Consider the following 25,418-nt stretch of genomic DNA (forward strand, 5'->3'; position numbering starts at 1 on the left):
ATGCCCAGGCTGTTATTATGGAATATCAGAGGACATTACAGGGAGGAGGTATAAGAGGAGAGAACTACAACTCCCAGCATGTCCAGGCTGTTGTTATGGGATATCAGAGGACATTACAAGGGGAGGTATAAGAGGAGAGGACTACAACTCCCAGCATGTCCAGGCTGTTATTATGGGATATCAGAGGACATTACAGGGGGAGGTATAAGAGGAGAGGACTACAACTCCCAGCATGTCCAGGCTGTTGTTATGGGATATCAGAGGACATTACAGGGGGAGGTATAAGAGAGCACTACAACTCTCAGCATGTCCAGTCTGTTGTTATGGGATATCAGAGAACATTACAGGAGGAGGTATGAGGAGAGATCTACAACTCCCAGCATGCCCAGGCTGTTATTATGGGATATCAGAGGACATTACAGGGGGAGGTATAAGAGGAGAGGACTACAACTCCCAGCATGTCCAGGCTGTTGTTATGGGATATCAGAGGACATTACAGGGGGAGGTATAAGAGGAGAGAACTACAACTCCCAGCATGTCCAGGCCTCCAAGCTCTTACAGAACTGCTGACAACCTAAAAAAGAAGTAGTAGAGACTGGACAGGTAGAGACTGCGCTGTGTGATTTGGCACCTCTCGCTGGCTCCTCCGTACACCACGTCTTGGCTGGCGTTTGTTACATAAATATTTTGCGCAGCACTGGACCGCTCCACCGATACCTTTACCCTGTGCCAGTCGCTGCACTGGTTGCCCATTCACATTGGAATTCTATTTAGTCTTATTACTCTAATTTAGAAAGCTCTCCCCAGTGCTGCACCTCCTTTCATCTCCTCCCTCATCTCGGTCTACCACCATATTCTGCTCTACATTCTGCCAATGATCTAAGATTAACATCCTCCATAATCCAAACCTCCCACTACCATCTCAAAGACTTTTTTCGTGCTGCCCCAGTCCTCCGGCATGCGCTTCCCCGGACAGTCACAATCATTTCCAACATCCAGTTTTAAGTGTGCCCAGACTCTTTCCCTAACCCCCTTTTTTTATTTCCCCCCCCCTCATTCATCAGTACATGAACCCTCTTCGTCAGTACAATTCTGCGGAATATGTTGGCGCCATATAAATAAAAATTATTCTCCTCCATACAAACCACACAGAACATTGAGCCCTAACAGAACATTATCCCACTGCTGAGCTCCGCCCCCTCATGTGACTGATCACCTGATCATCATGACGACATCATTTCACCTCCTTTTGTCACCACCTACATTCCTTCCCACTGCTCAGCTCTGCCCCCTCATGTGACTGATCATCATGACATCATCACAGGTCCTGCAGTCGGTTGGGGTAAAGTAGTCCCTTTTATACTACTGAGCTTTTTCTATACACGTCTCCCGCACACACCATCCCAGCACTTGATATGTGGGGGGGGGGCCTTAAGGGGTTAATCTATTTCCACTAAATTTTTGCACTCGGGTTGCAAATTGAAAATAAATTACCCCCCAAATACAAATCACTTCCAGGGAGAGTCGGTCGTGGTGCTGTTCCTCTGACTGAGGCTTCATGCACATGACCGTGCCCGTAATTACGGGCACGGGCAGAGGTTTTTACGGGCCGTTCTCCCATTATATAGTATAGAAGCACGGTCCGTAAAATAAAAAAAATAGAACATGTCCTATTTTTTTCGGCAGGTTTCTACGGCACGCACACCCTCCCGGAGACATATGGGAATGTGTTCCGTCGGCCACAGAAATTAATGGGCCCGTAATTACGAGCAATTTTACGGTCGTGTGCATGACTTTTTAGTATACTGTTGTTTTTGTTTTTTTATTCAAATGTATCTTTTTTTGTTTTCCATGGAACAAAATCAGTAGCACTGCAGAGTAGACTGGTTGTATTAGGGTATGTTCACACGGCCTCCAAACATCTGCCCATTCATTTCAATGGGAAAACGGCGTTCTTTTCGGAGAGAGCGTACAGCGTTTTTTACGCGTAAAAAAAACGGCCGGCGAAAAAGAAGTGCAGGTCACTTCTTGGGACGGTTTTGGAGCCGTTTTTCATTGACTCTATTGAAAAAAGCTCCAAAAACGGCCGTAACAAACGCCGCGAAAATCGCGATTGGCTTAAAAACGTCTGAAAATCAGGAGCTGTTTTCCCTTGAAAACAGCTCCATATTTTGAGTCGTTTTTGAGTTTGTGTGTGAACATACCCTGAGGGCTAGCCTTCAGTGAACATGATCCACAGTCCCGTACTTGTAATACAGTAGATAATGATTTGGAACTTTAAAGGGTTTTTCCACCTTGGACATTTATGGCATATCCACAGGATATGCCATAAATGTCTGATAGATGCGCGTCCCACCTCTGGGACACGCACCTATCTCTGGAACGGGGCCCCCTGAACCCTGTTCTACCTTGCCCGGCTCACGCTGCTTCCCAGCCACTTCCTGGTGAGGTTTTCGGGAGTTACTGAAACAGCTGAGCTATGCTGTTTCCGTAACTTCCAGAGAAGTGAATGGGAGTTTTGGAAACAGCGTAGCGTGGTGAACTGGGCCATTTCCGTAGCTCCTGATTTCCAGAAACAGCGTGGCTCGCCATGCTACATAGTTTCCGTAACTCCCATTCATTTCTATCGCCGTTATGGAAACAGTGTAGCTCAGCAGGTTCGGCTGTTTCCGTAGCTCCTGACCACCTTATTAGGAAGAGGCTGGGATGCAGCGGGAGCCGAGGAAGGCAGAACAGCGTTTGGGGGCCCCGTTCCAGAGACAGATGTGGGACCCGCATCTATCGAACACTTACTGTATCATATCTCCCAACTCTCAAGTATCACAAAGAGGGAATACTGATGCGGCGTGCGCAGTGCACACATTTTTTTAATTTAAACCACGCCTCCAATCCCACCCAATCCCTGCCCATACGCACCCGATTTAGCCCACACAGTATCATTCCCACCATACAGTATAATTCCCCCATAGCTGCCACCATGTAGTATACTGCCCCATAGATGCACCCATACAGCATAAAACCAACACAGATACTCCCATGCAGTATAATGCCTATAGAGATGCCCCCATGCAGTATAATTTCCAAACAAATTCCCCCATACAGCATAATGCCCACATAGAGGCCCCCATATGCTATAATGGCCCCTTAATGTCAGTGCCCTTGTAGATAATGACACAGTGCCCATGTAGATAGTACCCATGTGCACAGCACCACAGTGTCCCCTGTAGATAGTGCCCATGTAGATAGTGCCCATGTACATAGCACCACAGTGTGCCCTGTAGATAGTGCCCCTATATAGTGCCACAGTGCCCATGTAGATAGTGCCACACCCCCCTTGAAGATAGCGCCACCCCCCATTGGGACTCCCTCTAGGAGTGGAATCCCCAGCCAGAGCATAGGCCGGGGATTCCGCTCCTAGAGGGAAACTCTGATGTCACTGTCCCATACATGGACAGTGACGTCAGTGGCTTCTCCTTGAGCACAATCCCCGTTGCCGACTCTGGCCGGGGATTCCGCTCCAGGAGTAGCCACTGACGTCACTGTCCATATATGACAGTAACGTCAAGGGTTCCCCAAGCACAGCGCTTAAAAGCACTGTGCCCGGGGAGTCCTCGGCGAGCGGAGGAGCTCCCTCTGCTCTTCCGCTCTGAACTAATTCTGAAGTAGGGAGGTGATGGTTCTCTGCTTCAGAATTAGATTGACAGCGAGACCTACACCCGGCCGCCCGGAACAGCAGGACACCGCCCGGAAGAGCAGGACACCGCCCGGAATCCAGGACTGTCCCTCTGAATCCGGGACGGTTGGGAGGTATGCTGTATTACAAGTACGGGACTGTGGATCAGGTTCACTGAAGGCTAGCACCAGATAGCACCAGTCTACTCTGCAGTGCTCCTTATTTTGCTCCATAGAAAACAAAAAGATATGTTTGAATATGTTTTTGAATAAAAGTTCAAGATGGGAAAACCCCTTTAATATAAATGATCTTTATAGGCTCTATTCACACCATGTTTTTCCTTTACGTTCGGCGTATACGGTGGAAAAATATCAAGAGGTGTATATACCCTACAATGGCATGGGTAATATATGAGCCCTATATTTAAAAAAAAAAAAATTGTACTGCTTGGTATTCGTTATTTTGCGGTGACCCGTTGTATAGGTAAGGGCCGCAGAGTACGTTTTCCGATACAGTTAAAGAAGAAAAAAAGGTATAATACATATACCTGCCGGCAGATGCCAAAAGGACCCTCTCTTGGAATCTGACAGGTCTGTAGGGCTATATGGATATGTATGTCCAGGTGCATACACTGAATGCATATACCAAACATTGGTGAACAGAGCCTTATTCACCCTAGCAACATTTCAACTCACGAGTTTGGGAAAGACTTGTTTATATTGCGCATGTGAGACTTCCTACACCGTTTCAGCATATCTGCTGTTTGCTTAGACTGCATATGGCCATGGACAGGTCATCTGGTGTGGTACCACTGAGAGGACACATACACAGGGACACCTGTTCTCCTAACAGCCTTACTTTTGGCACTCTAGGTGACAAAAGTCACCATGGACTCTGGTGTAGGATGTTGTATTTCCTAGTGGCAATCGTCACTTTTTTCTACGCGGCCTTTCCATGTGCGGAGTGTCCTCGTCATTGTCGCTTCCCTCCACGGCCGATCTTGGCTCCCCTTTCTCTCCAGATCACCCAAGTCAAATAAAATAGGGGGCACCACTCTTTATCCACCCCTTGTTCTTAAAAGGAAGACAAGGTGTATAGTATTTGGAAAGGATGAGGAGGTGCTAAGCTGAGAATGATGGCTACAAGTAGTAGTCAGTAATCTCCTCTTCCTGTGATTGCCCAGTCCACCATGCCCAAGTAACAAGCCAATGGTGAAATTGTAGCTGGCTATGGCTACCTTTGCCCAACCACCGACTGGTGCTTTGTCACATGTCATATGTCCTAGGAACACGCCGGTTTGGCCATGAAAATGGAATCCAGCCAACTGTTACTCATCTCTAATATTTATAGGACACCCCCATTATCTGCTACATACAGTATTGTGGTCTACCCAAGATTACCAACGTCCTTATCCGTGGATAACTGTGTTTTTGAAAATGTTATGATATAAAGGAAGTATTAATTGTTATGTTGAGCGCAAGAGGTCGAATTCCTGGGACCAACACTCCCCACAATTTTATGTTTTCACTAGGGGAAGGGCAGTGTAAGGCCTAATAGGCAAGGTAGAGCCATGCGCACAGAGGCTGTACAGAGAAACAGAGTCCCTGCGGCTCCATACAACAGAGCCATAGGCGCTACGTGGGCTTCTGTAAAGTTCCTCCGTACGGCACCGTATTACGGAGCTATTCTACTCTAGAATCGGGAATAGCTTTGTAATATGGCTTATGACATGGACATGTCTGAAAAAAACAGAAGACAAGCACACGAATTCAATACGGGACCGCTAAAAGTACAAATACAGGCCTGGATCTATATTTACTAGTTGTTACTGACTGTGCTCCGTACAATGTGCCGGGAGAGGGGGAGAGCCATATATCCGTGGCCAGCTGGGAAAAATATAATAAGCGGACCGTTGAATAAAAATCAAATAGAAAGTACATTTCTTTCTAGTAACGTGATTATTTATGGCCAACGCAAATCTAGAATACGTTCGTGTGACGGCCGTTAAAATAACGGCCATCACACGGACGCATGTATTTCAATGGGGCTGTTCACACTCCTGGCATCATACATAACTATGATGCTAGTAGCGTTCCTCCCTGCACTGCGTTCAGTCCGGGAAATACTGCCGACATGCGGACCGTATATCACAGAACGAAAACGGTCGTGTGAATTAGGCTTTAGTCACTTGCGAACGGAGGAGGAATTTTCTCCCCAGCAGCGATCTGTAACACACACGTCCTCTCATCATTGTAGAATCGCTGCATTCCGACATTCCGAACATGCCGACTAGACATTAGAGCGAACCACCCAAGATTAAGAGCAAAAACAGTCATAGATTACTTCTACAAAAGACAGAAAAGAATGGAGATATATATAAAAATCACACAAAAAAATATAGAAAACACGATCATCTTAAATATAAATAGCGATGAGACTGGGAACCAGACTGGGATCAATGACTTAGGTCTTCATTGTCTACTCTAAGGTGGAACTTCTCGTCCGACACATCAAGTTTTTCAACCACAGCTTTAACTAAAGACGAGCGGCGAAGTCTCCGAGAACATGTCTTAATCTTTTCCAAAAAGATTTTATGTATCGGAAATGATGTTGCCCCTTTATGATTTTAGCACTTCTCTTATCATTAAGGTGTCTGCAGCACAGGAACCCTCCCGTTCATCCCGGCATCTCATGTTCCCATGTAAAACAGTCTTTTTTACTGAATGACCCACCGAGGATGGACGACGACAGGAACGAGATTACCAAGCGGATATTAAACTTCACCCTGGAGATCCTGTACCTGCTGACCGGAGAGGTGAGGATTCTGGGAAATATGTCACATGACATCACTCTTCTCTTATTAATAACACAGGGACATGACCGGAGAGGTGAGGATTCTGGGAAAAATGTCACATGACATCACTCTTCTCTATTAATAACACAGGACATGACCGGAGAGGTGAGGATTCTGGGAAATATGTCACATGACATCACTCTTTATTAATAACACAGGGACATGACTGGAGAGGTGAGGATTCTGGGAAAGATGTCACATGATCAGGCAGGGGCCAGGAAGTATCCCCCAATCCAGTAAAGAAAATGCTTACACATGATTCATACAAATATACCAAACAATCTTTATTAGTTCGTATCATCATGCTTATACAATATCCTAAAAACACTGTCTTTTCCTTCTGCATATAAAAATAGGGTTTCAACACTCGGTCTCAAAGAGAAGTCCAAGTACCAACATTCGACTCGATTGAATCGGCCGTCTAATTAGATTCAGTCCGAATAAATTTGCCACAACGTGACCCGATTATCATGAAAACTTGTGTCTGACACTTTGATGTCTTCTAGGACTTTCCAACCAGTAGTATTTACTGATTGGGCTTTTTGTAGTAGATATTAGTCACCCACCTATACTCCCTGTGATTGACTGATCTAGAGGGAGGGATAACCACAGTGCATTTTGAGATGGCTGCCTTCAAGGCATTATAGGGAATCCCACCGAAGGTAAATGAGGGGAAAGAATAATGCTCTAAAAAGCAGCATGTGACATCACTTTCAACTGTAATAATACAACCGTGAGGTGGGGGATTGTGGGAATTATGTCACTCTTATCCCAAAGAGGTGAGAAATTTTAAGAATTCATATAGTTTTATTTATCAGTGTCTCTATCTTAATACATAGGATTACATAATGGTGAAGAAGACATCTGGTGACTGTGGGACCCCCAGCAGCCGTCACCTTCAGTCAGGAGGATGGAACAGGACCCAGAGCCCCCTCATGGATCCTCCACCTCACTCACTGATACATGAGAGAAACAACAATGAGAAGATCCTGGACCTCACCCACAAGATCATCGAGCTGCTGACTGGAGAGGTGACACTGCCGGGAATGCTGGGACATTATATAATAACACAAGGTATAATGTGTCAGGATGACGACTGTATCATTGTGTGTCAGGTTCCTATAAGATGTCAGGATGTCGCCGTCTATTTCTCCATGGAGGAGTGGGATTATATAGAAGACCACAAGGATCTGTACAAGGACGTCATGATGGAGGATCACCGGAACCGCACATCATCGGGTAAGAAGGATCTGTACAAGGACATCATGATGGAGGACCACCGGGACCACACACCTCCGGGTAAGAGGAGACTTTTTTAAGGAGTCTTGTTCGCCTTTACTGGGGAGATTCTGGCCTTACCCTGCTAGTTGACATCACTTCATGTTTATAGTGGCTGAACTGAGTGGCTTGAAGTCCTTTCTAATTTAGTTTTTTTGTTAATTTAAAGTCAAATCAAGCGTACAAGCACGCAACGTCCACTCCATAAGAGAACAAGATTCATCCATACATCCAAATCGTGATCTAATTCTGCAAGTACAAAGAAAAAGTAATTCTTAGTACATATTTGCATAATTTTACTGGGTTCTTACTTTAACATCGAATAGTCGATAGTGACCAATGTGGCCGAAACACAGAACTTCCCGGAGGACTCCAATGGCATCCCGACAGCAAGGTTATATCCTCCATGATTTTGATCCCCCCAGTTCAGCAGTATAGCCCTGCACCTATGTGCACAGATCTGAATGCACACCATGTATCCTAGGTCCGCTCAATACTTTCAGTGATCGAGGCCATGAGATGTCTCTAGACAAATATCCGTAGAATTGGCCAATCACTTAGTGAATTTCAACATGGTCATAGCAAGACATCTTAGTCAGCTTATCATATTCTTCTCCTGCTTGATCAGCTTGGTCTCTTGTATGATCTTCTAATCTGAAGTGGAAATATCTAGGGACAATAGCTCTGAAGTTCATGGGTTGCGAACCGTTGAAGCATAAAATTGTCTGTTCCTTCCTCATCTATGAAGGCACCAGAAGGCTGGATTCGCACACTGCGTTTTGCTGCCTTTTTCGGGATGTTTTTATTATTTGAAGAAAAAACGCTGCTTCCAAATTGTACTTTAAAGTCTATAGTGAAATATTGTAATGCGTTTTGGTTTGTGGGTGGCATTTTTAGGTTAGCCTTTTTCAAGATTGCACTATGTGACTGAATACCCTCCGTACATTGCCATGGTCCCGCTTCTATCCTGTTTTCCTTGCCTGTAGACCGACCTTCTAACCTGGTGTTGCGGTGTCTTTGTGTCTAAAGTTATAACTTACAACAAGAACATATTCTAGAGGACTGTGTGCTTCCAAATTTCTGGCAACTGTCCCTTTTATGTGTCAGCATGACAATGCCCCTATAAATCGAGGTCAAAATGATTTAATAAATTGGTGTGTGTTTTCTGCAGATGAATCTAGAAGAAGAAATTTAGCAAAGGGATGTCCCGGTCCTCTGTATTTCCCGGATTGTCCAGAGCAAAATCACAATGTCCCACCGGATCATCAGGTAGGTAGAACTGAGCCCTGTACCAACCTCTACTTCTCCAACTGTCCATTGAATCTTTCTAAATTTGTACATCTGTCATATCAGGTGGAAGATCTGACTAATATTAAACTGGAGGTTAAATCAGAAGAAGAGGAGACGTATGTGAGGGGTGATCAGCAGTGTAAGGAGGACGAAATTCCAGAAGATGTTCGCATAGGTGAGTAAGAACCATGGTAATTCCATCAGATCTAAAATGATTGACTTTGGTCACATCAGACCAGGCTATGGATTCCCAAAAGTCTTGAACTTTAGCAATATGAGCCTCGGCAAAGCTAAATGGGCTTGGTTGTGCTTCGGCTATAGCGGAGGCTTCCTGCGTGGACAATAAGCATGCGTTCTACTTCTTATTGTGTGTGATGAAACAGGGGCTTCCGTTTGGCTTGCCACAGCCGCTGCACGGCCTCTACGTTTACGCTCACCCCAAGTATCCAGTCAAGTCTTTCCCATGTGGTGCCATTGTTGTGAGCATTAAGTCTGAAAGTGATTCAGTGGGTTAAGTACCACTTCTGGTTGTCAAACAATTACATCTGTTTGAGTTTGCCGATCAATTAATCTTAAAAGCGTATAACCATAGAAGACATGTATGGCATATACTTTGACTTTGCCATAAATGTCTGATAGATGCATGTCCCGCCTCTGTGATCAGCACCTATGTTGAGAAACGGAGGTTCTCCGACCCGCCACATTGTGATGTCTAGAGGACTGGATCAGAGCATCTCCAAAATGACTGGTCTAGTGGGGGTTTACAGTGGTCCGCACCTACCAAATGTGTTTCAAGGATGGACAACCGGTGAACCGGCGAACGCCCAAGGCTCATTGATGCACATGGGCATAACTCGATGTTATTAGCTTCACATTTATGGGGCATATCTCCTATATCCCTACATATTAAAGATGCTTTACAGGATTGAGATCTACTAATTTGATTAGGGACCTTGTTGTCATGTTGATAAAGCCAGCTCCGTTGACATGTGGTTTGTCCCATGGCACGTTATCCTGCCGAAACTAACAATTAGAAGATGGGTCAACTGAGGCATGAGTAGGCGGTCATCAATAATACCTACGTTGTTGTAGTTAATTGATGCTCAATTTGTATTGGAAGGCCTATAGGTTACAATTACATAGTTAGTACGGCTGAAAAAAGACACATGTCCATCAAGTTCAACCAAGGGACGGGAAAAGGGAAGTAAAAAATTTCTACACATAGGAGCGAATATTTTTTTGTTCTAGGAAATTATCTAACTCTTTTTTAAAGCCATCTACTGTTCCTGCTGTGACCGGCTCCTGCGGTAGGCTATTCCATAGATTCACAGTTCTCACAGTAAAGAAGGCTTGTCGCCTCTGCAGGTTGAACCTTTTTTTCTCCAGACGGAGGGAGTGCCCCCTTGTTTTTTGAGGGGGTTTTACAAGGAATAGGATTTCACCATATTTTTTGTATGTGCCATTAATATATTTATATAAGTTAATCATGTCCCCCCTTAGTCGTCTTTTTTCAAGGCTAAATAGGTTTAATTCTTTTATTCTTTCCTCATAACTTAAATTGTCCATGCCCCTAATTAGCTTCGTTGCTCTTCTTTGTATTTTTTCCAACTCCAGGGCATCCTTTCTATGAACTGGAGCCCAGAACTGAACTGCATATTCTAGATGAGGCCTCACTAATGCTTTGTAAAGTGGCAATATTACATCCCTGTCCCGTGAGTCCATGCCTCTTTTAATACACGACAATATCCTGCTGGCCTTTGAAGCAGCTGATTGACATTGCATGCTGTTATTTAGTTTATGATTTACAAGTACACCCAGATCCTTCTCAACAAGTGAATCCTCCAGTGTAGCTCCACCTAGGACATATGATGCATGCAGGTTGTTGGTAGCCAGATGCATAACTTTACATTTATCTACATTAAACTTCATCTGCCAAGTGGACGCCCAAACACTTAGTTTGTTTAAATCTGCCTGCAATTCATGAACATCTTCCATAGTCTGAACTATATTGCATAGCTTGGTGTCATCTGCAAAAATAGAAATAGTGCTATTAATCCCAACCTCTATATCCTTAATAAATAAGTTGAATAATAGTGGTCCCAGCACTGAACCCTGGGGTACACCACTTATAACCGGGGACCATTCAGAGTAGGAATCATTGACCACAACTCTCTGGATTCGGTCCTTGAGCCAATTCTCAATCCAATTACAAACTATATTTTCTAAACCTATAGTCCTTAATTTACCCATTAGACGTCTATGAGGGACAGTGTCAAATGCCTTTGCAAAGTCCAAAAACACTAAATCCACAGCGGCCCCTCTGTCTAGGCTTCTGCTCACCTCTTCATAAAAACAGATGAGGTTGGTTTGACAACTTCTGTCCTTAGTAAAACCGTGCTGGCTGTCACTTATAATGCTATTTATTGTCACATAATCCTGTATATAGTCCCTCAATAGCCCCTCAAACATTTTCCCTACGATGGATGTTAAACTTACTGGTCTATAATTACCCAGGGAAGACCTAGAGCCCTTTTTGAAAATAGGCACCACATTTGCCCTGCGCCAGACCCTTGGCACTATACCAGTCACTAGAGATTCTCTGAATATTATTATGGAAAGGGGGACATAAATAACTGAACTAAGCTCCTTAAGAACTCTAGGGTGTATCCCATCTGGTCCCGGGGCCTTGTGCACATTGATTTTATTTAATTTAGCTTGGACCATATCTACATTCATCCAATTCATTATATCAACTGATGTATTAACAGCACTGGCACCGGCTACATCGGCTGCTCTTTCTTCTGTTGTATATACAGAGCTAAAGAACCCATTTAGTAACCCTGCCTTCTCTTGATCCCCTGTGACCAACTCCCCATTACCACTATCTAGGGGTCCTACATGTTCAGACCTTGGCTTTTTAGCATTTATATACTTGAAGAATTTTTTGGGATTTGTTTTGCTATCCTTGGCCACCTGCCTTTCATTTTGTATTTTTGCTAATTTTATTACATTTTTACAGATTTTATTAAGCTCTTTATATTTTACAAAGGCTACAGCTGTACCCTCAGATTTGTATTTTTTAAATGCCCTTTTTTTGTCATGTATTGCCCCTTTCACAGAAGGTGTAAGCCATGTGGGATTTAATTTTAGTCGTTTATACTTGTTACCTATAGGAAAAAATTTTGCACTAGAATAACCCAAAGTAGATTTGAAAATCTCCCATTTATCATTTGTCCCATTATTTGACATTAGTTCTTCCCAATCCATATCCTGAATTGCAGCCTTCATCCTGGGGAAATGGGCTTTCTTAAAATTAAGTGTTTTTGCCCTCCCAGCCTGTGTTTGTTTTTTACAGTATAGGTAAAATGTAACTATATTGTGATCACTGTTACCAAGGTTTTCACGAACATTGACGTTCCCAACAAGCTCTGCATTATTAGAAATGACCAGATCCAACAGAGCTTCACCTCTAGTTGGGTCTTCCACAAACTGGCCCATAAAATTTTCCTGCAACAGTTTGAGGAAATGTCTCCCCTTTGCAGTTGAAGCCGAACCATGACACCAATTAATATCCCGGAAATTAAAATCTCCCATTCTCACTACAGTACCCGCCTGTGCAGCCCGCTCGATCTGTTTATATAGCTGACCCTCCATCTCCTCAGTTATATTGGGGGTCTATAGATTACACCAAAAGTAATTTTTTCAGTGTTTACCTCCCTTTGTAATTCCACCCACAAGGTTTCAACCTCCTAACAATCTTCACCCACTATTGTCTCTTTCACACTTGCCTTCATATCATTTCTCACATACAGACATACACCACCACCTTTCCTATTTGTCCTGTCTTTCCGAAACAGTGTAAAACCCTGTAGATTTACAGCCCAGTCATGTGAAGAGTCCAGCCATGTTTCAGCAACACCAACTATATCTATATTTTCTTCCAGTACCAAGGCCTCCAGCTCCCCCATTTTGCTTGCTAGACACCTGGCATTTGTGAACATACACTTTAACTTGCCTTTCAGTTTTTCACTTTTATTATCAGTAATGTGATTTGACATTATTTGGGCATTTTTATTTACACTGCTGTTCTGTAAAAAAAGGATCTCCTTATCCTGTTGTCTAGTCCTCTCCCCACATTCTGTTTCTCCCCCCGCCAATATAGTCTGACCCCTCTCTAACCTGGCTACCCCTTTTTTTTCTACATTGACCTCCCTCCTCAGCCCTAGTTTAAATACTCCACCACCCCAGCTAGAATTCTCTCCCCCAGCACAGCGGACCCCCTTCCGTTTAGGTGCAAATCATCTGCAGAATACAGTTTGTACCCCAATGAAAAGTCAGCCCAGCGCTCTAGGAACCCAAATTCTTCTCCTCTACACCAAGACTTAAGCCATGCATTTAACTCCCTGTACTCCCGCTGTCTTTCCTGTGATGCGCATGGCACAGGCAGTATTCCTGAGAATACAACCTTGAAGGTCCTTCCCTTCAGCTTGTAGCCTAGTTCTTTAAAATTATTCTTAAGGCTCCTCCACCTACCATTTATTCTGTCGTTGGTACCGACATGGACCACGACAGCTGGATCATCACCAGCAATTTGTCCACCCGTTCCACCACATGCCGAACCCTGGCACCAGGGAGACAGCAAACCATTCGGTTGAGGTGGTCTTGGCGACAAATTATTCTATCCGCCTTCCTGATTATAGAATCCCCTACGACTATCAATTGCCTTGGCTTACCTGCATTATCATCCCGCCGACTACTAGCTGGGCTGTTCTCCCGGCTGTTAGTATCCACTAGGGCTGCCATTTCTGAGACTGACATCCTCGCATCATCACCCAACTTGGCAATTTTGCTTGGAATGTCAGAAACCGGATCGGCCTTCCTTTTCTTTGACCCCTTTCTACTGCCCCTAACTACATTAACCCAGCTACTTGCCTGATCCTGCTCACCCATGTCTTCACCCTCCAGTTCTAACCCACTAACTGCATGCTCCGTGAGCAGCAAGCTCAGCCCAAGATTGTCTATCCTCCTCAGTGTTGCATTTTGCTCCTCCAGATCTCTAATACGAGCTTCCAGGTGACCAACATGCTCACATCTGCCACAGAGGTATTCACCCTGGAACTCCAGCTCCAGTCGTGCATACATATGGCAAACTGTGCACTGAAGAAAACCTCCAATCTTGCTGGCCATTATCCCTGTTACAAAAAAAAAAACAGCGAACAGTTGTTAATGCAAAAAGAATAGAAGAGTACTTACTGGGGCTTTAACTCCTTTTTTTGAACTCCGGTTTTTGGAACTCCACTTGATATACAAACCACTTGTTTTTCAAGCCCACAGACAGGGTAACGTTTTTAGGCTGCATTTACACATACTGTTTTTCTTGCTTTTTAGTCATGATTTTTTATATGCAGGTTTTTTTGTTTATTAATTACAATCAAATCTATTACTGTTGCATTACAGTAAAATTCATTACGGGACATTTATCATCACCGCATTTTAACAGGGTTCCCAGGTGGTAAACCTCCCTCCACCCACAGACGCCGGTTTACCACCCTTGTGAGCTGCATATATGTCACAGAGGTCCACACGGTAAACAGGCACAATAATCCCGGTCGCAGGCCTACGTACTCGCATCTGCCCTCTATACTGGGCCTGTGTGCCCCCTGTGCTGACCGTGGCATTAGGGAAGAATGGGTGTACCTCATTACCCACAACATTATGTCACCTAGAGGGCCAGGAACACAGCTGCTTCCATTACTGGTGCCCAGGGAGAATTGGGCACAGGCAATGGCTGGAGCAGACCAGCAGGTCTGGAGTGAGTGACCTTGTTGGCTGCACATACTGAACAGGAAGAAACAAAGTCCATAGTGTCCTTGGGCAGCGTGGGTCACCAGAAATGACGAGCAATCAGATCCCGGGTCTTACAGACCCCGCTTGACCTGCCAGTCTAGAGGAGTGTCCCCAGCGGAGGATTCTTCCACGATCAGCCAGGCGCACAAAAGTCCTCCATGGAGGAATATCCCCAACTTGCAGGGGATTGACAGAGACAATGCAAGACGAATCAATAATGTTCTGTGGAATCTCCATGGTGTCCTCCGTCTCAAAAGACCTGGACAAGGCATCGGCCCTCACATTCTTGTTGGCCGGGTTATAATGGAGCTCAAACTGGAACCTGGTAAAGAACAGTGACCACCTGGCCTGACGAGGGTTCAGCCGTTGGGCCGTCTGGAGGTAGGTCAGATTCTTGTGATCTGTAAAAATTAGGATTGGATGAGCTGCGCCCTCTAGTAGATGTCTCCACTCTTCCAGAGCCAATTTGATGGCCAGTAACTCTTGATCCCCAATCGAGTAGTTGCGTTCTGCGGAAGAGAAGAGCTTAGAGAAATATCCACATACCATTGACTTGCCCTTGGGACCTCTCTGGAACAGGAGTGCACCAGTACCGACAGAGGATGCATCCACCTCCAACGAGAGTTACAAAGAGACATCCGGATGATAGAGGGTAGAGGCTGACGTGAAGGCACTCTTCAGGCTATTGAATGCGGACTCTGCCTCGGGAGTCCACACCTTGTTATTCATGCCCTTCTTAGTGAGGTTAGAGATAGAAGTCAGTGAGAAGTTTGGAATAAACTGTCTGTAAAAATTGGCGAATCACAAAAAGCGCTGTATGGCCCTCAAGCCTTGAGGGCGTGGTCATTCCAGGACATACCTTTACCTTCTCAGGATCCATCTCGAGACCTCGATTCGAGACAATGTAGCCCAGGAAGGGTAGAGCATCTCTGTCAAACACGCACTTCTCCAACTTGGCGTACAGACGATTCTCCCTTAACCGTAGCAGAACTTGATGGACATGTCTTTGATGTGTCATAGGATCTGGAGAAAAAAATCAAGATGTCATCAAGATAGACCACAACACAAACATAGAGGAGGTCACGGAAATTGTAATTAACAAACTCTTGGAAGACCGCGGGAGCATTACACAGGCCGAAGGGCATTACTAGATACTCATAGTGTCCATCACGGGTGTTAAATGCAGCCTTTCATTCGTCTCCCTGGCGAATCTGGATTAGGTTGTAAGTCCCACGTAGGTCTAGTTTAGAAAAAAATCTTGGCACCACGTGTACGATCAAACAGTTCAGAGATCAGTGGCAACGGATATTCATTCCTCACCGTGACCTGGTTGAGACCTTGGTTGTCGATACAAGGACGAAGAGAGACATCTTTCTTTTTGACAAAGAAGAACCCGGCTCCTGCCGGGGAGGAAGACTTTTGTATGAAGCCCCTCTCCAAGTTCTCTTTCACATAGGCGGACATGGACAGAGTCTCTGGCAAGGAGCGAGGATATACCCTACCACGGGGAAGGGATGCACCAGGGATCAGCTTGATAGGGCAGTCATATGCCTGTGTGGAGGCAATGTCTCCGCCTCCCTTTTGCTGAAGACATCCAAAAATATAGCATAATGACCCGGCAATCCTGTCAATAACCGAGGCAGAGAAGGCTGAACCGAACTAATCTGCACCAGGCAACGGCTTTGACACTCAGGGCCCCTCTGGAGAACCTCTCTAGAATTCCAGTGCAGGACTGGGGCATGCAGTCGGAGCCAATGCAGGCCCAGCAACACAGGGTTAACAGCTTTGGATAGGACATAGAACGGCAGAAGTTCGGAGTGAAGGGCCCCTACTTGGAGCCTCAGCGGCTTGGTCACAGCTATAACTGGGTCTGGCATAGGTAGTCCATTTACTGAAGCAACAGTCAACGGGCTCTCCAGAGGGGTGGTAGGTAATTGAAGAAGGTCCACCAGGTCTCTACGGATGAAATTCGCAGCGGATCCAGAGTCCAGATATGCAGAGACCTGATGCATTCTTTTGCCGAACACTATGGTCACAGGTATGGACAATTTAGACGGAAGTCCTTTCTTACCCAAGGTTGTCACTCCTAGCAACCCTAGGCTTTGGGATCTTTGGGCACACAGGCGCACAAGATGGCCACTGAGGCCGCAATAAATACAGAGTCCAGAAGTGCGTCTGCGTTGTCTCTCCTGCGTGGATAGTTTACACTGGTCCATTATCCCAGACTCCTTAGGAGGATCGGCATCTGAGGACAGATGGGGTTGCTGCAAAGTAGGAGCCAGACTAGGAAGGCCTCCCTCCCGACGAACCTCTTGGAGGCGTTCTCGGATCTGTATATCAATCCGGGCGGACAGAAGGATGAGGTCATCCAGGGTAGGCGGCAGATCTTGAGCAATAAGTTTGTCCTTAACTTTAGGAGCCAGTTCATGCCAGAATGCAGCCACCAGGGCCTCATTGTTCCATAACAGCTCTCCCGCCACGGTGTGTAAGTGGATGGCGTACTCACTCACGGTGGTGTCCCTTGGCGTAGGTTAATCAAAGAGGCCGCTGCAGATGAGACCCGTCCAGGCTCCTCAAACACCATACGAAAAGTTCGGAGGAAGCCTTGGAAGTCACGGGTCTCTGGTCCTTGTCTCTCCCAGATAGGGTTCGCCCATGCAAGAGCCTTGCCAGTGAGAAGAGAGATGATGAAAGCGACCCTTGCGCCATCAGACGAAAATGTCCTACTATACAGGCTGAAGTGGATTTGGCATTGATTCAGAAATCATAGCGGTCAGGAAGTGGCAAAGAAACATTCGGGTAAACATTGCCAAGAGGTGGCTTGTGCCTCTGCCAACGTGCAAGAATGTTCAACGCCTGGAGGAGTTGGTCCTGTCGAGACCGGAGGTCTAGCATATCCGCCCGCATCTCTTGAGACATCGTCATGGTCTTGAATTGACCAGCGGGCCCATGGCCTGAGCGTACTGTCACGTAGGGTTTGTGGACCCACTGGGCCGTATCACCTTGGCGGTATGGCAGCTAGCCAACGGGGCGCAGGTCAATGTCTATAGTTCGTATAGGGTACCTGTGGCAGCTCGGACAGTAGATAGGCAGGCTCAGCTGGGACTAGGCAGCAGGTAGACGTCAGGCGAGGTGAAGCAGGTCAGGCGTAGTATACAGCACAGCACGACTTTGGCTCAGCACAGTACTCGACCAGGATAGTACGGAATGCAGAAAAAAAAGGAACAGGAACACACTAGGAGACCATTGCATAGACAGACAAGGGAAACAACAACAACAACGCTCAGGCATCGAAGCAGGGGGCTGGACCTCTACTATAGTCCAGGGTACTCACGGCCTGATGCTTCATCAAAGTCAGGTGCGCGCTGCCGCTTTAAGAGCGAGCACGAGCGTGCACGCGCACTCTACGAGATCTGGCTGAGGTGAGTGGAAGCGAGTGTTGGCGTCTCCTGGGAAGGAGATTGGGGACTGCGTTCGCCGACTCGTGGCTTTGGCTGTCATGGGGAGAGTGGCGCTGATGGCCCGCAGCCACGGACATGACATGATCTTTCCATGCATCGGAGACTCAGACCATTTTTCACGGACCTGATTCTCCCGCTAAAGTGAATGGGTCCGTGAAGACTATCGGGTGCCACTCGGATGCCATCAAAAATGGCCCGAGTGGCACAACGGTCGTGTGCATGAGGCATTAACCATCTTAATCCTTATTACTCTACCTCTCTCCCACTGACAAATAATCGACTGTTTCAACAAGACGACAGTTTCACTTGATTTTTCACTCATGGCGACTACAAGGTTTCGTCACTATACATGAAATGTTCAACTCTTACCAAAGAATGGCTCTCAAGCTTTTGAAACTCATGACTAAATTCCCAGCTATATGCATTCATTTTTGTATTTCCTCTAAACACAAAGTTACATATCTGAAGTACTCCGTAATTTAACAAAGAATAATTGGATCTCCCACTTTTGCATTCTAGAAAATACGACTAGTAAAGCCCTCTCCTCTCGTATCCATAATTTCCTCCATACTCGAATAGATTACTCTGATACCCACTCTTCTCTAAATAAGAGGACCCGGACTTTTCACCTGCTATCATTCTATCAGCAACCTAGCCCACACGATATTTCCGATAACCCGGATACATGGAGATATTCTTTAAAGTTACCCATGGAGAATACCTCACTCCCCTACGTGATTACAGAATGGGCTGATATGCAGCCACCCATTTTAAATGCGGAACACCTGATGCATCCCACTATCCTTTTCTTCGGGCATGTCCACATAGACAAACATTTTGGCTCAAAAGCTATTCCTTTACTATTTAACATCTAGTAGACACTGCTCTCCTGCTTTATGGGCTGTTGGCTTCGATAAAGATAACATCACTAGAGGGGACCTTAGGCCACTTTACTAAATTGCAGCCGCATGCCGAAAGGCTTCATATTTGAAAACAATCTTTTCCTTCTTCCTCAAAACTGTTCTCAGACAAACTCTCGTTCCTAATGCAAATGGACTGGGTCTCAGCTGCTCTACACAAAGAACAAAGGGTCAAACTTTTCACTGTCTGGGGCCGGTTCATAGCCCTAGTAATGGTTAAATCTAAACTGCATTCTTGTTTTTCTATTACTACTTGGTATCAGGAGCAAATTCTTCTGGGTACCTGTTGTCACAACTCTGGGGGTATATGGACCCACTAGGCCGCTCCGCCATAACGAAGTAGCAGCTGGCCAAAACACAGTCAATGTAAGTATTTAGAACTGGAATACCTGTATAGATGTTCTGACAGACACTATGGCGTAGCAGACACTATGGCGTAGCAGACTCCTCGGCACAGATGACACTTGGCACAGAGAATTAACTCCACTCCAACACTAGACTTCGCTCAGGAACAAACACAATTACTGTATACGGGAACACTGGGAACGGGATACAACTAAGGGACCATTTGCTAACGAACATGGGTAGACACAACAACGCCCAGGCACGGAAGAAGAGGGCAGGGTCCTTTTTATGCAGGGGGTGAGTAGTTTGGATAGGGAGCTCAATTCTGGCGTGTGCGATCGCCCCTGGCCTTAGAGAGCCAGCGCGCACCCTATGCACAACAGCCGAGCTCAGAGGCCTTCGCTCACGGCCGTTGGCGGGTAAGTAATGACGGCGGTCCGTGACCGCGGCCATTAAACCTGTCCCATTCATTTTCTGTGATACAGTAGTTGGATTGATCTATCCCTTCTCTTATTTTCTTCTGAATGATTGGCAGGGTCCATAACCCACTCCAAATATATGATGATTGGTTCAGTATTCCATAATATAAGGAGACTTTTTAACTTCTCTATGACTCAATGTGAGTGGCATTAATTTGACGGCCGTTCTATATGTTAAGACTGTTATGTATTTTTTTATACTCCGTTTTACTTTATTATGACCTAGGTTTATCCACGTTATTTTTGTATAAAACGAATGACAATATTTTTATTTAAAAGAGGTTTTCCGACTTATTAAAAAAATTGGACAAGGTAGAAGGGCTGCATTAAAATAAATAAAAAGCATTACTCACCTCACATATCCCCGGCGTTCCAGTACCGCCGCACCGGTCCTTTCCACTGCTGTTTATTGACATGGCTGCAGCAATGACGTGCCCGTATACCCTCGTGATCACTGCAGCCAATCACTCGCCTCAGCGATCCTGTGCAAAATACCCACTAAGACCTGTGATTGGCTGCACCAATCATGTGAGTATACAAGCACGTCATCGCTGCAGCCATGTCAAAACATTGCGGCGGGTTGGTGCTATAACGCCAGGTATCTGTGTGAGGTGAGTAATGTCTCATTTTTTTTAATGCATCCCTCCTTCACCTGCCACTTTTTTGAATAAGTTGGAAAACCCTTTAAATAAATACCATTGCATATGCTTTATACACATTAAATAAAATACACCTTCATACTTTTTACAAAAAAACGGTTTGGTGCAGATAAGGTTTGACAGAGATGAGCAGTGCCTATGTAGCGCCACTTATCTCAGAATGCAAAGTGTTTATTGAAATATTATTTAAAGAGATTTTAATGAAATTTTTTTATTTATGTGTGTAATAAAATATGTTATACAAAAGTTTATAATAGGAATGTTATAAATATGTCTGCTTTGTGGCTTAGAACAACTAGAAATTATGAAATGCGTTTTTAATCCTAACAGATAATCCCAGTAAGAGCTCAGGGGGAAACTTCCTTATATCTCCAATTTATAAAGCCGAAGATAAAGAAATCATAAAACATTTTTCAGTAGAAAACGTCATTACACTTAATGTACATCCAGGACCCCACAGTACAGATCTGTCATCTAATATTCTTCATCACATGGAACTTTCTACTGATCAATCACAGATTGCCACCACAAGTATAGACCACACAGAGGGTAAAATGTTTCAATGTGGTGAATGTGATAAACAGTTTACAAAAAACTCAAATCTTTTTATACACAGTAGAACTCACACAGGGGAGAAGCCATACTCCTGTTCAGAATGTGGGAAAAGTTTTCATAGGAAATCCTTTCTTTCTAGACATACAATAATTCACACAGGGGAGAAACCGTTTTTATGTTCTGAATGTGGGAAACGATTTATTACTAAAGCCAGCCTCAGGGATCATCTAAGAATTCACACGGGGGAGAAACCATTTGCATGTTCTGAATGTGGGAAATGTTTTACCCAGAAGCCTTCTCTTGTTGACCATCAGAGAATTCACACCGGGGAGAAGCCATATTCATGTGCAGTATGTGAGAAACGATTTACCAAGAAATCAGCACTTGTTGAGCATGAAAGAACTCACACAGGGGAGAAGCCATACTCCTGTCTAGAATGTGGAAAAGGTTTTATTACTAAAGCCAAAGTCAGTTATCATCAGAAAACTCACACAGGGGAGAAACCATTTCCTTGTTTAGAATGCGATAAACGTTTTATCCAGAAATCAGATCTTACTGAACATCAGAGAATTCACTCAGGGGAGAAGCCGTTTTCTTGTCCTGAATGTGGGAAATGTTTTGTTACTACTTTTAAACTCAGGGATCATCGGAGAATTCACACAGGGGAGAAGCCGTTTTCATGTTCTGAATGTGGGAAATGCTTTGCCCAGAAAACAAATCTTGTTAAGCATCAGAGAACTCACACTGGGGAGAAGCCATACTCGTGTTCAGAATGTGGAAAATATTTTACCAGGAAATCAAGTCTTGTTTATCATCAGAAAATTCACACAGGGGAAAAGCCAAATTCATGATTACAATGCAAGAAGGTTTTTAAGATATCTGGTTATTCACACATTAAAAATTCAACAACTGTGGCAGATCCAGGTTAATTCCACCGAAAGCTGAACAAATACCGAAATTATATTTACCTGAGGGCAACTGATTTTGCTGCTGGAATCCAAGTTGGGGAAAGAGCGTTGTTATCTTTTAAAGCAGTGAAGCTGAGTGGTCACCATGAATATGAAAAAACAGGAGGGATCCTCCAGCTTACCCACAGAACGTCTTAGTCTAGACTGCGCTCGGATCCTGCGTGACGGCACACGGCAAGGCAACAGAAGGGAAGGAAAGATCTTTGATCTTTAGAATTAGAATTTTTAAAAGGAAGCAATGTTCCAAGTTTATTCCAATGATTAAAACAATCCAAAAGTGCATGGGGGTGGTTACAATAACCTACGCGTTTCGGACAACACTCCTGTCCTTATTCATGGCTTATGTCATGGTCACCATGAACCCCGCTTCCTATCACTGAAGTCATAAATTCACCCTTATTGCAGGAGACATTAGTGACATAGTGGAAATCTTGGACGTTGCAGGTGCCATAAAAGTGTACATATAAAAGAGGAATAAACGATTATTACCAAACCTAAGACTACATTTTGTGTTGTGAATATTTTTTTTACAGATGAAAATTCCGTTATTTTGTTTCTTTTCACGAAAATGGGCTTGTTATACAGGAAGTGCCCTTACTTTTCTAATTTAGCCTCTGCACTGATCCCGCATTGTTTTGCTGTGTACATGAATGGACATCCCATATAATATCTTTTTTGTTACTAGATTTTTTTATTTTGGTCGATTTAATTTTATATGTCAATTTTTATATTTAATGCTCCAGCTATAAAACAACTTTTCATAAATGAAAATGACAGGTAAATATAAAATACTTTGTAATATATTTTACAAAATATGCCCCCCCCCCCCTACTCTTCACTCAGTCTCTTCTGTCTAGGGTTAGCTCTCTTTTGTCCCACCACAAAATCCGAAGCAGCATTATTCCTGCCATCGGCACGAAGATTCCTCCTCCCATTCACTCCCATAGGAGGTTTGGGCGGAATCCACCCAAAGATCGTGCAGGATGCTTTCTTTTAGCTTGCGGGAAACAAAAGCGTCCAGCTCCCATTGAAATGAATAAAACACAGAATTTTGCGTCGGAATCCGCCACAAAAGTTCTGCCGTGTAAACATAAGAATTCTTCATCCGTCCCATACACAGAAGTCTATGGAGAAGGGAGGGGGAAGGAGGAGGCTGCTGATTCATTTATTACCTCACTCTTAGTAGATATATCAGTCTAAAAAGTGCATGTTGTAGCAGAGCTAAGAAACTACAGTTTGTGTGACCCTCTGCCAGCAGCTTCCTCCTTCCCCCTCCCATCTCCATAAACTTCAATGTTAAAAACAGAAAAGAGCAAAGCAGCCTAATAAATGGAGTAAGAAGCATATTTCTTTAATAACATAAAAAACTTTGTAATATATATTTATTTTCACTATTCATTGATGAAAAGTTGTTTTATAATTGGAGGTACGCTTTAATGCTTAATATGTATTTCTTTAGTCATCTCTATGATAACATACCACCTCTGTACCTCATTAAGGCTGGAAAAACACAGATGTGTCAAAGTGTCTCATCTCACTCTATATCTAGTATTTTCCTGGTCCCTTTTAGGTGGCCGCCAACCAGAGGGGATCGCGGAGCATTCTTGGTTACATACCTTGAATTTTGCGATCGACTGCATTTGAGGGGTTAAACAGCCAGGAATAGCGTGATCACTTTTGCTGGCAGTTTGTCCCGGGTGTTGGCTGTAAAACACCGCCGACACTCGCAGCATATGGAGATCCATACATCCCCCCCACACTACGACGTACCAGACCCGTCGTTTTGCGGGAAGGGGTTAAGTAAGCTCACTGTGTGCAGTATGGATTTCCTGGTGATCCCTAGCTCTGATCCTGAGGATCATGTGGCTAATCACAGCCTAGTAAGGCTGGGTTCACACACCCTATTTATGGACGTAATTCGGGCGTTTTAACCTCGATTTACGTCCGAAAATACGGCTCAAATGCGCCGGCAAACATCTGTCCATTCATTTAAATAGGCTTTACGATGTTCTGTGCCGACGGTAATTTTTTTTACACATCGCTGTCAAAAGACGGCGCGTAAAAAAGACGCCCGCGTCAAAGAAGTGCCTGTCACTTTTTGGGACGTAATTGGAGCCATTTTCCATTGACTCCATAGAAAAACAGCTCCAATTACGTCCGTAATGGACGCTGCGAAAAACGCCTGCAACATGTCATTACGTCTGAAATTCAGGAGCTGTTTTCTCCTGAAAACAGCTCCGTGATTTCAGCCGTAATGCACGCTGCCGTGTCAACATACCCTAAGAGTGCAGTCACACACGGCAGATGAAATTAAATCCGACTGATATGAATGGTTTAGTTTCTGCAGCACGTGCATAGGTTTCTGCAAGTTCCATTCAGATTGAATGGAATTTAATTTCAGTCGCAGAAAATTTCAGCAAGAAAATCTGCCGTATGTGACTGCACCCGTAGCGTGGTGTCAGGTCTGCAGGTTTATCCTCTACTTTCAAATGACTTTATATCCTTTATCTCCCACTTAGTTTTTGGACTATGGAGATAAGGAAACCTCATTAACAGCTAGGTCCAGGCAATAACCACACAACAAAAAATGGGGTATACTTGGGGAGCGCCAACATAAGCCAAAAAAGGACAACTCTGTCAAGCATGAACTGCCAATATGCTCAGGGATAAAGCTTTATGGAGTTTATGGAAGACATTGGGTGTAATTTACTAAGCAAAGGACTCCAGAATTCTGGCACAAATGCGGTGGGCCAAATTTATTGTGTGTTTTAGGCGCTTTTTGTACCTTTTCTTGACACATTTTAAAAGTGTAAATGAAGTGGTTAAGAGGAGGTTTAAAATGCACTATATTTAGTAACGGTGTGATCCACCCTATGGATGTAAACGGACGAAAAATCGAAAGCAGAACGCCTCCAAACATCTGCCCATTGATTTCAATGGGAAATATAGCGTTCTGTTCCGATGGAGAGTTTTTTTTATGCGGCCGTTTTGAAAAACGGCCGCGTAAAATAAGCCCACATAAAAGGTTTCTATAGAAAAAAAACTCCAAAAACGGCCATAAAAAACGCAGCGAAAAACACGAGTAACTA

At 44.5% G+C, this 25,418-nt stretch overlaps 1 protein-coding gene across 1 annotated transcript in view; it reads left to right on the top strand.

The window, feature by feature from the left end:
* Window positions 1–25,418, top strand: part of LOC142724080 (uncharacterized) — a 121,594-nt gene that overhangs the window by 25,896 nt on the left and 70,280 nt on the right. Inside the window, 6 exon segments of the mRNA XM_075848955.1 lie at window positions 6,304–6,488; window positions 7,367–7,558; window positions 7,643–7,826; window positions 8,977–9,074; window positions 9,159–9,270; window positions 21,137–22,285. Coding sequence (XP_075705070.1) covers window positions 6,304–6,488; window positions 7,367–7,558; window positions 7,643–7,826; window positions 8,977–9,074; window positions 9,159–9,270; window positions 21,137–22,285 — 1,920 coding nt within the window.

Source organism: Rhinoderma darwinii, unplaced genomic scaffold (assembly GCF_050947455.1).
Source record: "Rhinoderma darwinii isolate aRhiDar2 unplaced genomic scaffold, aRhiDar2.hap1 Scaffold_570, whole genome shotgun sequence".
NCBI classification, from domain to species: Eukaryota; Metazoa; Chordata; class Amphibia; order Anura; family Rhinodermatidae; genus Rhinoderma; species Rhinoderma darwinii.